The following is a 15,471-nucleotide window of genomic DNA, read 5'->3' on the forward strand; positions in this document are numbered from 1 at the left end:
AGTATATATTTTTAAATTAACATTATTAGTTTCTCGGTAAAAAAAAACAAAAAAAAAATACTCATTTTATTACTACTTACGATTTAAACTTTTATTTATTTCTCTAATCAAAATACATTAATGAGAAACATGAAAAATGAATGAATTGTCAATTTAAATTTTATAAATAATGCATTAAAAAATAAAACTCTATAAATATTGTGCATATATTGCACGAGGTGTATATTAGTAACTCTATAAATACCGAGCATTACGCATTCATTGCGCGGGATCTAAACTAGTTTAGTTTAATTGTTTCCTCGGGAAAAAAAAAGACCCAACTGACCCTTACTGATCCGGGCATCCCTGATCGGCTAGTCGAAGGCTCGCAGCCCACTGCCAAAAACGAAGCGGCAAGGCAAGTAAAGAAAGGAGAGAGAATTTAATTTACGAGCAATTGATTTCTCCAGTTCATCGGCGATTAATAATAAATCCACTAATTAATTTCGCCGTTATACATCATACAGATCTCCGGCATTAACTTCATTTGATCGCCGGTCAGTTTCTTTTCTATCCTTTCATTAATTTCTTTCTTTCTCTCTAGTTAGGTTTATATTACAGTTTGTGAAATGATGAAATTATTGTTGTTGAAATTGCGAAAATGCAGGAGATTTTGCGGACGATATTTGGATCGAATATTTGAGGTATGGTTTTGAATCGTAAAATGATCTTGATGATTAGCTAAGTTTGAATTATAGCTTGTTCTGTTGAAATTTGAGCTGATTTGATAGTAATCCGATTATATAATGAAATTCGCAGATTAGATTGTGCGATTTGTGAGATTTGAAGATTGATAGACGTTTTCATCAGTTGATACCGTGAAAATGATGTCGTTCGAGATGAATGATCGAAAAAGTGAGCAACATTGATCTTATTTCTCATGTTTAATATTTTAATTAATTGATTGATGAATAACCTTGGATAGTAGTTGAATCTCTTATTAGATTTCCAAGATGAGTAGTAAAAGCTTCATTGAACCGTTTTTGATGCATTGCTATATTAGATTTTGATGGTGAGCAAGTGTTTTAGTGTTTGGTTGTGTGTTCATTTTTTTGCAAAGTTGTATGCTCATTCGATGATGGATGGATGGCTATCGTTTCGAATTGGTTGGCTGATGCTCAAGGGAAGTATTTAGACATTCATTTTAATGCAATTATGATGTCTTGTTATATGTATGCGATTGCGAGTACAAATGGTCTGAAAGTATGCAAAGATGGGATTTTTGTGTGATAGTTACGGAAGCCCTAATTAGTGGACGATGGCCTTTGTTTATGTACTATGTCATTCAGAGAATCAGAGGGAATGAATATTAGCCCGCGTGGTTCTCGTGCAAAGTAGTTTTGTTTAGTGTTGGAAAATAATGTTAATGGATGATGGCCTTTGTTTATGTACTATGTCATTCAGAGAATCAGAGGGAATAAATATTAGCTCGCGTGGTTCTCGTGCAAAGTAGTTTTGTTTAGTGTTGGAAAATAATGGGGATTTATTTTCTGTGTAGGATCATGAAAATGTTTAACTTGGTTGTAGTTTTATTGTTGTGTATTCCCTCCTTTCAAGTAATTTTCATACGCTTGAAAGGAGGGAGTACAAGTTTGTGGACTAAGACCAGGTGCGACCTTTAGCATAAGTGAGTATCTATGTACTCACTATGAATTTTATATATGTTAATTTTATTTAGAAATTTCTGATGCTTTTGAGTGTTTAAGTCGTTACTTAGGTTATCTTAGAAGTATTGCCTTTCATCTTTTTGCTGCCCTATATGATTACTGGTAGAACTAATAAGTTTGTTGCAAGAATAATGGTTTAGAATGTAATAGCCTTATTGCTATTGTGTCCTAATGTCTGGTCTGTGATTGTCGTGCTGTATTTGTACCACAAGTGGTGACGTGGTGTGATAATTAGCCCCATTGTCCTTCTGATTTCATGTAAACTCGTGTTTCTGTTGTTGTCTCATCTTAGAAATGTATGCTGTACTTGTTGGATTATTCATGCACATTGATCCCTGGGTCTTGATATATGTTTCATATCATTTGTAGTCTTATAAATTCTTAATGCGTCATTATACAGTTTTAGTTTTTCCTGCCAAAAATCTAAGACAACCAAGTTTCCATCTTTAGGTGTAATAAATCTAAGATCACTTCCTTTTAAATGTGGGTGTTGACATTCGTGATCTAGACTAGCTGAGCATGGCACGTTCAATTTTGTGAAGCTTTATTGAGGATGGAGTGCTGATGCTTAAAGATGTGGCCAACAGTTAGTTTTTGGGAAATTGAACTTCTGATTACGTTGCCTGCATTTTGGGGTTCTCTAGTACAAATATAATAGTCACTCTTATGTCATGTAAGGTCAACGATATTTGCAATTCTGTGACTTGTGTAGTTGTGTTTGTACGAGTGGTAATATGGAGGCTTTGCTGCATGATGTAAGCCTATGATATTGGTTGTTGTGTCTGTACAAGTCACAATATTGCTGTTTGCTGTTTGTGACCCTGAGTTTATGCCTTGAATACTGAAACATTTTACTATTCACAGAATCATAGTGTGATTTTACTAGCATATTATCAATATTCTAACTGTTGTTTTTACTGCTATTATCTGGAATGGAGCAGAAATCGGTCTGGGTTTGACCGGATTTGGTGTCTTCTTCACATTCCTTGGTGTTGTTTTCTTGTTTGACAAAGGTTTACTTGCGATGGGAAATGTAGGTATCTTTCCTCTATTATAGTTCTTGTCTTCCCTCTCTTATTACACCGTTTGCATTCTGTCTCACAAATCTTTTGTCTTTGTGCATTATTTTTATAGATCCTATTCTTGTCTGGGCTGGCATTGACAATTGGGTTGAAGTCCACTATGCAGTTTTTCATGAAACCACAAAATTATAAGGTAGCACTATATCTATTCTTTTTGTCCCTTTCATCTACTGTTTCTTCTCCTTTGTGAATTGTCAGGAGTTCAAATGTTCCTCTTCTTGGTTAATCTTGAGCAGGGGACAATATCCTTTGGTGTTGGATTCTTCTTTGTTCTGATAGGGTGGCCGATATTAGGAATGATATTGGAATCATATGGCTTCCTCGTACTCTTCAGGTTACCTCTTTTCCCTTCAATGATTTGCTTATAATCATTTTACTTGTCGCTGACTAGTGGTGTTCTGCACAGTGGCTTTTGGCCTACATTGGCGGTTTTTGTGCAAAGGATTCCTGTTCTTGGTTGGATATTACAACATCCATTCTTTAGATCTGTAAGACGTTTGTCTTCATTTCTTTTACAGTCACCATGATATTTTTCGTTTCAAGTTCACCCTTTATGTGCTATCCAGAGTTTGCACTTGATAATACTAGTAATGTACCTATGCCTGTAGCATTAATTGTGGGTGGGGTAAATTTTAATTAATGTTTAGGCAGCGTTTGGTTCATCTAAGGGAATGAAATCAAGAAAGGGAAAGAGGGGGAAAGAACTGAAACTACCCAAATTTACCTTGTGTGGTTAGTTCATCAAAAAGCATAAAACTAACCCCAATAACCACCCATTTTAATACTCAAGCACCAACCACCACCACCACCAGTAGCTAAGACTACCTCCGCCTCTCGCCCTCAGCAGCCGCCAGACGCCAGCGACACTCCTACCGACGCTCCCCCTACCCCACTGCCGTACAACCCACCACCTTAAACACCACCCAAAAGCCTTGGAAAACCATCCCCACCACTGCTATTCTCTCCACCGCCCTCTGGTGTTTTTAGGGGTGGGGAGGTTAACTTTGGTGATGGGGGAGAGTTTTTCGGGACTTTAGGGATGTTTTTATGGCGGGGGTTTCGTTTGAGGGCAAGAGGTTGTGGGACAGGAGAGGCGCCAGCGCTGGTAGCCTGGAGGTGTCACCGGTCGCAGGGTGGTGGTAGCGAGTGATTTAAGGTGGTAACCAGGGGCGGATCCAGGCCCAGGCTACTAGGGCTAAAGCCCGAGTAGTTTTCAAGAAAAAAATTTACATATAGTTAATAGAGTAGTATATCATCAGTTATTCTACTTTGGCTTGATGGTTTACTTGTCAATTCCCACGCTTGGGACCCAAGTTCAAATCTCGTTTTGGACATTTTCTTTTAAATGTTATTGTAGATTAGTTAATTTTCTTTGGACTTATTCTATCTCTTCTTTTACTTTTCCTTGATATGTTATTTCTCCTCCTCCCACTTTAGTAAATACTACCAAAATAATATTAATGCCTAAGCTTATACCCTTCTTTTCTTCTAATTTTCATTTTTTTTTCTTCTTATTATTAACACCTCATAATGTATTTTGAGCAGTTAGCTTTTTGTCTACCGTAGTTTTCAAAAACGTTGAGCATCGATCTTGTTTCTCTATAACTTTCCGAGCCATTTTGATGTATAAGTACATCATTTTTACGCCACAAAAGTGAGTTAAGGTCATACTTGGGTTCATTAAAATCGTCTTACAAACTCAAGTTAACTGGTTAGTCGCTCAAATAATTAAAAAAATTAGAACATAGTTCGTTTAGTTTACGAGTAATCAGTATTTAAAAAGTCTACAAAACATCAAATTAAAACACGAAATTTGTCATGGTTAAAATGTTACGAAAGTGACACGTAAAATACTCTTTGATAATATCGATAAAAACGTGTATGCTTTTCGACTCATAAAACCTTCTAATGTATTTTGAATCTTGGGAAAAAAAATTTAGCCCTAGGTACATGTAAATCCTGGATCCGCCCCTGGTGGTAACGGGGCTGTTGGTGGTGGTAGCGGTCGCAGTGGTGGTGGATGTTAAAGATTGGGATGGGGAGGCAGTAGGTGGTGATAGTGGGAGGCGACGTCGTCGCTCTGGTGGTGGTGGTCACAACTCACAAGTGTGGTGGCCGTGACATTGGTTGAAGAGTGAGGTGGTGGATGGGTCATAGGGTAAGAGAATCCCATTCGTTAGAGGGTGAGGGGTAACAAGTTTAGAGGAGTTTGAGGGTAAAAGATAGGGAAAGGGAATTACTGTAGACATTTTACCTTGTTGTGTTCATTGACATTACCCCATCACAAATTTTTCTATGAGACATCCTCAATGATTTAATTATGATGAGATCGATCCATATTATGGGAAGTTATTTCTTGATTTCAGCTTTGAGTAGGTTAATGGGTTATTGGATGCGGAGCTTAGTTATTTGGGTTGCTCTCACATTGTACTTATATGAGGCCCTCCCTCACGAGACTGGTTGTTACCCCAAAGCCTTTGTATTTCCAGGAATACTTACAGTTATACTCTATTTTTCAAGTGCCCTTGTCTTGTAATTAATGAGGCTCATGTTAGACTACACCACAAAATCTGGAGAATTGCTCAACAATGAAGCATTTTAAGTGTGTAGAACTGATTCAATACGAGAACAGATGTCTTATATGCTTATTGAGTTGTGGACATATATTTGATGTCATTTGTTTTTTGTGAATTAACCAGTTAGCTATGACTTCTATCTGAAAAATTTTCGTTTCTTTGACATGCAGTTGATTGATCGATATCGTGGGAAGCGGGTTCCTGTATGAGTAAATCATAGGTAGGGCCAACTTTTAAGTGCATTTATACGCGTTTGGCACGGGTAATCTCTTGAAAACCTCTATATGATGGTACTGTAGACTCCCTAGTTCATGACGCCTTTACTTCCTGCTCCCGAATTTTTGCCATTCTTAAGCTGCCAATCGCTATCTCCTCTTGTGATTGATGAAAGGCTTGTAGAAAACTGCTGCTGTTCTACTTGGTATTTGGGCATGTCAAAAGTAGTACATAGATTATCGACAAATGTTATAAAATTGAAAATTTGAGTTAATTAGATGCTTTACAAGCTTAGTCAATTGTTTCATGACTTGATCGAGTGTTGAATTACATTGTAGGATGAACACATTTGTACTCAGATTAATGTTTAATGGTACTTTTATCTGTTGTTAGTATGTTCAACAAATTAGGATCGCTTGACATATTGCATCATAATGCGGATGCCCCCAAACTCTTATCATGAGAAGAGATGGGTTGCGGTTTTCACTGATTGTTCTTTTTTTACCAGCAAGAGTTGCAAAGTTTGGCTGCCTTAGTTCAAATGGGGTCATAAAGTATGTAATTTGGGAATGGGTTTTCACGGGTCAGATATGGCTTGAAATAACCCGTGTGAAGTAAAAATGTTTTGTATGTCTGACCTGGACAACTCGTTGTATAATGCTAAAGCCAGAATTACCTGAATTCTAATTGACTCGAGGGAGATGTTCTGGTAGACTGGTACTATTTACGGGAACTCGAACCCAATCAAGATGACTTGTTAATGAGGTCTATTTACAACGTACAAGCATTAGTTATGAGAACGCAAATGCATCTGATCTTATTATAAGAACGTCGAAAACTGTTAATAAGTGGCCTACAAATAACGTGTGCAATATCACAAGCACAAATTTGGCAGCTCAACCAACAGTGGAAGACCAATTTTGGCCACAAATCAGAAAAGATGTCGACTGTGTTATAAAACAGCAACATCAATAATTCAATACACTACTGACTCACTCACTACTCAGAATTCCATGTTCAACCTACATTTTCCTTATTATTGATGATTGACACATTAATCACGTGTACAAATATCACAACTCACAACCACACATTCGAACTCGACCTCGAACTCGACCTCGACCTTTAGTAGTTCTTGGATCCCTTAACCCTTTTTTCAAAGTCATTTCCATACATATGGAAATTATGGTAAGGATGGGAGTATCCAATAATTAACGATTGGAAATGACTAGAAGGACCCAATATAAATGATGATCCAATCTCAAATTAGACCAAAATATGCATCTATTCTAACATGGCTAGAAACATAATTCCGCCAAATCCAATCATTTCAATCAATGAATGACCCAAACATTGCTCAATTTAAACGAATTTGAAAACTAACCAATCAAAATATCTTCACATATTTTATCTATCTACACATTCCAAGTTCCAACAACCGACATTAATTACAAATAAAATGACCCAAAATAAGCCGCAAAAATTAACACAAAATAATAATAATCCAATTAAATTGACAAAAAAAAAAAAAAAAAAGAACGAAATTAAAGGAGACTGAACCGAAATAACCCGACCCGAATTTAGTTTCACATATTCGACTGTTGGTCTGTTGGCACTTGGCACAAGCATAATATGCCACAGCCCACAGGCCACAAGCGTACACTTGCAAGAATATTACGAGTACTGCTTTATAAATAGACACTTCTAGTAAACCAGACATCCTGATCATTTCATTACCATTTTCCACTCTCTGCTTCGCATTATCGCAATTTTTCTGGTACGAATCTCTCCCCCTTTCTAATTATTGTTGACATTTTTTCGATGGTTTATTGTTAATACTTTTAATTAAGATTGATCATCAACACTGTTAATTCATCAGGACATACTCCCTGTCTAGATACATGTGAATTAGGGTTAGCAAAGCCATGGAAATTTTGAAACTTCTAGTTAAAATTATCCGTTTTGTGCAAGGTTACTATACCCTCCAAATCTTCAGCCTGTGTTTTTAGCATTCCGACTTTGAATTCTGGCTCCGCCACTTATGGGAATGTTGAAGGTTTACACCGGTTTTTGTCTTTTTCATTTCTTTTGGTATGTACGGTAGGCCAACTATGTTGAGTGTTACTGAAATTAATTGTTTTTCTTTGAATGTAAATCGAGTAGATAGAGAGCATATTAGGGAGTTTTGCTATTGTAGACGTAAATGGAGGATAAAGTTTGTGCTCTCCGCTGTTTGTTACATGCTCTTGTTGCATTAGAGACTTGTACCATAGGCTTCATCTTCACCGGGTAATTTATGATATGTTTTTTCGTCCTGATCAATTGTTGTCCTTTGGTTTTGGCACAAAGACCAAGGAAAGAGGAATGGGCCAATTACTAAATAACAAGTGGAACAAATTGCGTGTGAATGATCAAATTGCTCATCAAGTTCATTCTTAAAATAGAAAGGACAATAATTGATTGAGACACCCCAATATGGAAAAGGACAACAAATGATGGGACAGAGGGAGTAAGTCTTATAAGTCAACTGTCGTGGACATCCCTTTTTGTTTGACATTTTGTTAAATCCCGGTGAGAAATAGGTGACTGAAGCATTTAGGTAGACTTTGTTTTTTTGTTCGAATGGTGTATCTATTCGTTTTGCTGCAGTGCCCTTCTTTGTTGTTATAGTAATTAAATATGGTTGTCAATTTGTTATATTAGCACATTATTCTCAACTAAGAGGACTCTAGTTCGAGTTGAATTACTGAATGTGGGTTGCCTTTGTACATTGTATTGTTTTTCTTATTGTATATTTCGTTGATGTTTCATACAACAGACAGTTTGCAACAATTTGAAATGGCTGAGACTGAAGCTGTTGCTCCCAATGCTGAATTGCTGGAATGGCCCCAAAAGGACAAGAGAAGGTTCCTGCATGTTGTGTACCGTGTTGGCAATCTCGATGAAACTATTAAGTAATGCACTGCAGCCTGCTAACAGTATTGAATTATGATATGTGCTTCTAAATAGACACAAATACTTGTATGGTAATTGAGATGGTCTCACATGTGAGACCTACCCATTAACTATATTACTAAATATAGAATAAATAAGGATTTGGGTTCTCACATTTAAGACCATTTCATAGAGGACTCATTGCTAAAGGGATTGGGGCCCTCATCTGTTTCTTTTTACAATATTCATGCTAGGTTTTACACCGAGTGTTTTGGGATGAAACTTCTGAGGAAGCGGGATATTCCAGAGGAGAAATATACAAATGCATTTCTCGGGTTTGGCCCTGAAGAGTCAAATTTCGTCGTGGAGTTGACATACAGTGAGTAATCTATTCAAGGATAGCTCTTTAGCATTTAGTGTTTTTAATATCTGGTAATTATTTCTAGTTTTTCTTTGAACCGTCATGTAGTCGACAATTTCACTTCTCATTCTTCCAGTAGTTAGTGTCTATGCTCGATACTCGGATCTACCACGCTGCGGGTTTGTGATGCCCCACATCTTCCGGTCTTGTAAGAAGAGGCTAAGGATCCTATAATAGTTGTAAATTTGAACTGCACAATATATGTGAACGTTTGCCTAAATATAGATTCTGTTTTTAGGTGGAATTATGTACTTGAAAATGTATGTTGCAATTTTCGTAATGAAGATTATGAGCTTAGTCGATAACCAAATCATTTAGATAGGGTTATCAAAGACAATGGTGGCAGGAAAACGTCAGTCATGATTGGACGTGTCTTCTAGCTGCGTTATGCATTTGCTTTCGTTTGGATACTTGTTTGTTGAGAGTTCTCCATGCTTGGTTTTACAAGATGTTTTGTCACCTTCTAGTACCACTACACATTTTAGGGAATTGGCTATTTGATTTATGTCATTGTGCGCTAAGTACCTACATTCTCAATGTGACCCGGTGTAAATCAAAAGTTTACGTTTGTTGTATTACCGTTGCCAAAAATTTAAACTTCTACAAGTACTATGGTAAGAAGAACATGAAAAAGTGGTACTCTTCCATTAGCATATCATTGCAACATTGTAGCTAGATTTTGAGAGTTTGAGCCAATTGGGAGTGAGTGCGGGCATGGTGGTGGAGGTTGTATGAACTGAATTCAGTATCATTGTTTAATGAGCATTCTTACTCTTATTTCATTTCAGATTACGGGGTGGACAGTTATGATATTGGGACAGGATTCGGACATTTTGCAATTGCAACCCCGGATGTAAGTGACATTTTACCGATGAAGGATTTGAGTGAATTTTGCAAATTTCACTCATGATCTTTTTTTTTTTTGTTTTTTTTTTTGTTTACTTCAGGTTTACAAATTGGTTGAGGACATAAAAGCTAAGGGTGGTACCGTCACTCGAGAGCCTGGCCCTGTGAAAGGGGGATCAACTGTAATTGCGTTTGTTAAGGATCCCACTGGTTACCTATTTGAGATCATTGAGAGAAGTTCAACTCCGGAACCTCTTTGTCAAGTAATGCTCCGTGTTGGTGATTTAGAGCGCTCTATCAAGTTCTATGAGAAGGTATTGAAATTTTGATTGGTGATGAAGTTGCTTTACTCGTGATTTGATGTTGAAACAAATTGCTGCTTGCATGCTGATCGTCTGTGGTTTCCCCCTTTCCTGTGAACTGACCCAACTTTCATTTTCATTGCTTTTGAAAGACAACTTACTTTATACTATGGTTTTGCTTGTGTGCTCCATGTTTCGGTGAATTGGCAATGGCCATAGTATTAAATCTCGGTATCCAAACCAAATTGTAAATATTTTGAAACTTACCATGACTGCATTTTGATGAGTGATTGGCCACACTTGGTCACTTATGGTGGACAAATGCCAATTTCAAAGTCTCAAATGTAGATTTATGACCATGACGGTATTAAGTAGTTGGAATTAGTATGTTTTTCATTCAGAAATCGTAACATAGATGGCAAATACTCCGATACATATTTTGCCGGATACGACTAGAGGAGTCTGAGTAACATAGATGGCAATAGTGGTGTATGAGGAAATATGCCACTATGTAACTATGCAAGTTAAGAGCCTCCCTTAATGTCTTCGCTGGATAATCTGTCAGAAAATAGAAAACTATTTCCAATTTTTTGCATCTGCTTTTTCTCAGTGATCCCATTTTGTTCGCAATATATTATTAATTCTCTAATTTGACTTTGGGGGTCTGTCACAGTCATTCTTGACCATTTTCTTTTATTTCAAAAACTTAATAGAGATATAATGTAAAATGTGTTGTGTTTATTAGGACAACTATTTTAACACTATCATTTTTATAGTGTGGTAACTACAGTGTTAAGTATTGTGAGTTTGTGAAAAATATTGCTCAAAATTGACATTGATTGACTGTTAAAGTCTCGAACATTATAAATGGGTGGACTGGAGGAAATATGTTGAGCCATTCTGGCCAAAACTTGTGAGCAGAATTAGTTGTTCTTGTGTTCCTGCTGTGGCGTGGGAATCTTTGCCACTAGAAAATGTTCTAGTACTATCATTTAGCTGAAATCCTAATTATAACAGTGAGCAGAGACAGATGGCGTTTATTTCTTCGATTGTTAAGGCGGACGTAAATGAATAATCCAGTTATCAGTTTTGTGGAAGTTTCCAAAATTTTGTGTTAAATGGAATGTTAATTGTCTTTCTTATGAGGGTAAAGATTCGGTTATTATTCTATACTAAACTAAGATTGTGTTTGCTTAGCGATTTGATGTACGGAGCATATGTTTGTTTCTTCATCTATTGTGTTGTTTTATATTCAGACCTTTTATTTTCACTTTAATACTTTCTATACTGTCCAGAATATATATGCTTAAGTCACGTTTAAGTATTTGATGAACAATCTTTGAAAAGTTCTCCACATTTTTATGGCATTCTTTTTCACATTTTCATTAAATTTTATTTCCACATTTCTTTTTTTTTTCCCCTCTCCTACTGTTCAAATTTTTTTTACCTTTTTCTCTTTATGGCTTAATGAGGCTGTCATTTCTTTGGTTTTCATAGTTTTGTTTCTTATTTTTGGTTTCAAACAATGATTCAGGTTAGTTTAGGTCTATATGAGAAATACTTCTTGTTAGCTATACGAAGTTCTTTATTGCGTCTCATATGTGCAGGCCTTAGGGATGAAGGTCGTGAAGAAAGTTGATAGGCCAGAACAAAAGGTACTCAGACCTTATCTCTCATGTAACTACTAATCATAAAGCTTTTGAGCATCATTCATTTAATTTTTAATAATCATGCAGTACTCCATCGCCATGATGGGATATGCCCCTGAACCAGAGACAACTGTTTTGGAGCTGACCTACAATTATGGTGTAACTGAGTACACTAAAGGAACTGCATATGCTCAGGTATGTATGAACTTTCACGTGTTTTGACTATATTCATTTTCTTTGATGTTATATCTGATGGTGTAACCGAGTACACTAAATGAGCTGGCTTGTAATTTTCAATGGAACCAATGACATTATTATTTGGCTATAGATTATCATAGGAACAAAGCGAAGTGACTCGTTAAACTGGGTGCACTTTATTATATTAAGTATAAACTGACAATCTTACGTAATTTTCATGAGAGTTCCTTTTTGTTGACACATATATAAGGTAACCTTTGGTAAGATTGTGAACATGCCCCTCTTTCACCGTGCCATTTACAGAAACCCTTGAGATGCTGGTGTCAACTTCAAGTAGTACTACTAGTAGTAGTAGTAGTAGTTATTGTTGTTTAATATTGACAAGTCAATGAATGTGTGATTGTTGTAGATTGCCATTAGTACTGATGATGTCTATAAGAGTGGGGAGGTTGTCAATTTGGTTAATCAAGAGCTTGGGGGAAAGATTACTCGTCAAGCTGGTCCTCTTCCTGGGCTCGGCACTAAGATCGTCGCTTTTCTGGACCCAGATGGTTGGAAGACTGTAAGTATCCTGTTCTTGTTTTGTTGAAGCATATATAGAGGATTGGTTAAGAATAAAGGAAAATAGGTTCGTAGTCAAGTTCGTAATAATTACATAAAACAGGAGTAATCTATGAGAAATCTGTTACAATTTTCCCCCACTGGCCACTGCACCCCTAAAAAGTTCAACTGAAAAGAGAGAATTTCTTAGATCTGTAACATCATAAAGCATTTGTTACCGTTGCAGTTTTTTTTTTTTTTTTGATAATCTTTAGAAAACACGATGGCTGGAAAAATGTCTCATATTCGCCCTCTGTATAACACCATTTTAAATTAACTGAGGTTTTGAGGGGTGGTGGTTTTTCTACATATTATATATTTTTTTTTTTTGAGGGAAAAATTAAATTTATTCAATTAAAGCCGACATAAAGTCGGTAGAGACAATGTCACTAATACATTCCGGAACCAAATCAACCCAAATTCGCGTTGAGTAAGCTATAGGATGGTAATGAGCAATACAGTGAGCAGCGCGATTTCCGGTTCTCCTTACAAACTCATAGGAGACCCTCTCAAAACTACTAGCAAGATGTCGGATATCCTTCACTGTGTTCCCCAAATAGGTAGTAGGTGGAACCCCTGCTTTCAACATCTTTACTAGTGTTTGAGAATCAGATTCCAGAATCACATCCCTTAGCCCCATTTGCGATGCAACTTGAAGGCCAAACAGAGCAGCCTTTGCTTCGGCAATTGCCGGGTCCCAACACAGACGAACTTGCTGCACAGCCGTTCGTTCTACCTGGCCATTCTCATCTCTAATGATGACTCCTAAACCACTACCCTTTGATCCAAGAATAGCTCCATCAACATTTATTTTACTCACACCCAAAGGCGGGGGACACCATTTCTCCTCAGCTCCCTCTACATTGTGTGGTTCCACCAGTCTTCTCTCCTCATTGACCTCTCGAAAAGTGTCCAGATATTTGTACGTCCTCTCAATCAACACCTTCGGATGTGGTACCTCACCCCCGTGAAACAGGTTGTTTCTCTCGTTCCATATAGCCCAAATCATCATCAGCATCCGACTCCTCTTAGCCTCATCCCTCTCTTCCACAATGTGAGCTAGCCATTCTTTCACATTAATGAAACAATCCCATTCATCCTCTACGTCCACTCCCACTGTACTCCAAATATGTCTCACCCACGGGCAATGTAACAACGCGTGACCATCCGTCTCAACAGCCGCTCCACACCTACAGCATGTTGGGTCGATCTCAGTGACCCTACGTTGCAAATTTGCCCCACTTGGAAGTGCTCCATTACCAACCCGCCAAAGAAAAGAGCAGACCTTTGGTGGAAGCTTTTGTTTCCAGATTTTGCACCAGAGCTCCTGTTTCACACCATAGCTAGTTGACGCCTCGTCCTTTGTCATCATCCATCGGATAAAGTGATATGCCGTTTTCGTCGTATAGTCGCCATTTTTTGAGTAGTGCCATACCTGCTGGTCCTCGCCCCTTTCCAAACTGATGGGAATTTTTAGCACTTCCTCAGCTTCCACCTCCAGCAGACTCTCCCTTATCTTTATCTCGTTCCACCCCCCATCATTGAGCCACTCTGCCACCCAAGAATCTGGACGATTTTCCCTCGGGGACCAAACACGAAAAGGCGGGCCAGATAATTTCCATGGGTCAGTCCAGAACTTGATCCTTTCACCGTTGCCAATAAGCCATCTCGATCCCTGTCTCACTACCCACCGTGCCTCCACTAGGCTTCGCCAAACAAAAGAAGGGTGATACCCCACAGACGCCTCGAGTGGGTTGGTTTGAGGGTAATACCGTGCCTTCATAAGACGAGCAACTAAAGAATTCGGGAGCTGTTGGAGACGCCATAGTTGCTTCCCTAGCATAGCCAGGTTAAATGCTTCTAAATGTCGAAACCCCATCCCCCCATCATTCTTGCTCTTGCAAAGTTTCTTCCAGGCAACCCAGAAAATATGCCGTTTCTCATCCTTGAAACCCCACCAAAACCGAGCCATCACTCTATCCAAATCCGCACAAAAGGAAGCTGGTATCTTGAACAGACCCATATGGTAAGTGGGGATCGCCTGCGCCACCGCTTTGATTAAAATTTCCCTTCCAGCAAAGGATAAAAGTTTCTCCTTCCACCCTTTGAGTTTCTTCCATATCCTCTCCTTCAAGGGTGCAAAAGCTTCATTTTTCCTTCGGCCCACAATAGCAGGTAACCCCAAATATTTCCCTGGTTGACTCACGACATTAGCGCCCAACACATTTCCAACCTCGACCTTCACATCACTCCGAGTATTCGGGCTGAAAAAAACCTCTGATTTGTCAACATTAATGCGCTGTCCTGAAGCTTCTTCATACGTTCTGATGACATTCATCACTGCTTCGGCGTTCCTCCTATTTGCCTTACAGAAAACAATTGAGTCGTCAGCGAAGAATAAGTGGGTTAGAACAGGAGCGTTACGACATTATATTTGTCAATACATTTAATTGGAAATTTTCAAGTGTTTTTTGAGTGAATGATGGATTGTATTATCATGTTCAAAAAGTAATACTCCGTATATATGAATTTTTCAAGTTATGGCGATTTTAAACATTTCATGCTTGGATCTATCAAGGTTTTCATATGGGAAGAAGTAATATGTGGGTCTATATGAAAATGCAGGTTCTTGTTGACAATGAAGATTTCCTCAAAGAGTTGCAGTGATTGGAATTAGTATCCTATCAGTTGCTCGCGGTTCATCGGCTTTGCTTAAATAAATGAATCACTGTCTGTATGAGATCTTTAATGAGAAAGTTGGATGAGAAATCTTCAACTATTTGAGTATGTATGAGACTATTAAAAGCTGTTCCTATTTCAGGAGAATTTCGCAATTTCCACTAGAGAAATAAGTCCTCTTGTGTTCTCACGTCAATAGGGATTGTGTTAAAACTTTTATAATCTTTGTCCAAGTAATTTTTTTGTTAAAAATTGATAACAA

At 37.8% G+C, this 15,471-nt stretch overlaps 2 protein-coding genes across 3 annotated transcripts; both read left to right on the plus strand.

Moving 5' to 3' along the window:
* The first annotated feature begins 274 nt into the window (after positions 1–274).
* LOC141642561 (vesicle transport protein GOT1-like) lies at positions 275–5,972 on the plus strand. Of its 2 annotated transcripts, none has more exons than XM_074451401.1 (8): positions 275–536; positions 647–683; positions 799–894; positions 2,648–2,739; positions 2,841–2,921; positions 3,025–3,122; positions 3,195–3,276; positions 5,535–5,972. In XM_074451401.1, the coding sequence occupies exons 3-8, from the start codon at positions 864–866 to the stop codon at positions 5,571–5,573; spliced, it is 423 nt and encodes a 140-aa protein (XP_074307502.1). In that variant the 5' UTR covers positions 275–536; positions 647–683; positions 799–863; the 3' UTR covers positions 5,574–5,972. The 2 variants fall into 2 exon arrangements, with proteins under 2 accessions (XP_074307502.1, XP_074307503.1); XM_074451402.1 differs by having other exon boundaries at positions 351–536; positions 804–894.
* Positions 5,973–7,222: 1,250 nt separating this feature from the next.
* LOC141642564 (lactoylglutathione lyase GLX1-like) lies at positions 7,223–15,405 on the plus strand. The gene is made up of 9 exons (XM_074451404.1): positions 7,223–7,357; positions 8,399–8,534; positions 8,769–8,893; positions 9,724–9,788; positions 9,883–10,095; positions 11,691–11,738; positions 11,820–11,927; positions 12,340–12,492; positions 15,156–15,405. The coding sequence occupies exons 2-9, from the start codon at positions 8,419–8,421 to the stop codon at positions 15,195–15,197; spliced, it is 870 nt and encodes a 289-aa protein (XP_074307505.1). The 5' UTR covers positions 7,223–7,357; positions 8,399–8,418; the 3' UTR covers positions 15,198–15,405.
* Positions 15,406–15,471: the final 66 nt, after the last annotated feature.

The sequence above is a fragment of the Silene latifolia genome, chromosome 2, assembly GCF_048544455.1.
Source record: "Silene latifolia isolate original U9 population chromosome 2, ASM4854445v1, whole genome shotgun sequence".
Lineage (NCBI taxonomy): Eukaryota > Viridiplantae > Streptophyta > Magnoliopsida > Caryophyllales > Caryophyllaceae > Silene > Silene latifolia.

What these genes read in the sequence shown, in the direction of transcription:
- LOC141642564 (XM_074451404.1), top strand. Translation starts at nt 8,419, where the DNA reads ATGGCTGAGACTGAAGCTGTTGCTCCCAATGCTGAATTGCTGGAATGG. An exon ending in TTGATAGGCCAGAACAAAAG is followed by an intron (nt 11,739 to 11,819) that starts GTACTCAGACCT and finishes ATAATCATGCAG; the next exon opens with TACTCCATCGCCATGATGGG. An exon ending in ACCCAGATGGTTGGAAGACT is followed by an intron (nt 12,493 to 15,155) that starts GTAAGTATCCTG and finishes ATGAAAATGCAG; the next exon opens with GTTCTTGTTGACAATGAAGA.
- LOC141642561 (XM_074451401.1), top strand. Translation starts at nt 864, where the DNA reads ATGATGTCGTTCGAGATGAATGATCGAAAAA. An exon ending in CGAGATGAATGATCGAAAAA is followed by an intron (nt 895 to 2,647) that starts GTGAGCAACATT and finishes GGAATGGAGCAG; the next exon opens with AAATCGGTCTGGGTTTGACC. An exon ending in GGCTTCCTCGTACTCTTCAG is followed by an intron (nt 3,123 to 3,194) that starts GTTACCTCTTTT and finishes TGTTCTGCACAG; the next exon opens with TGGCTTTTGGCCTACATTGG.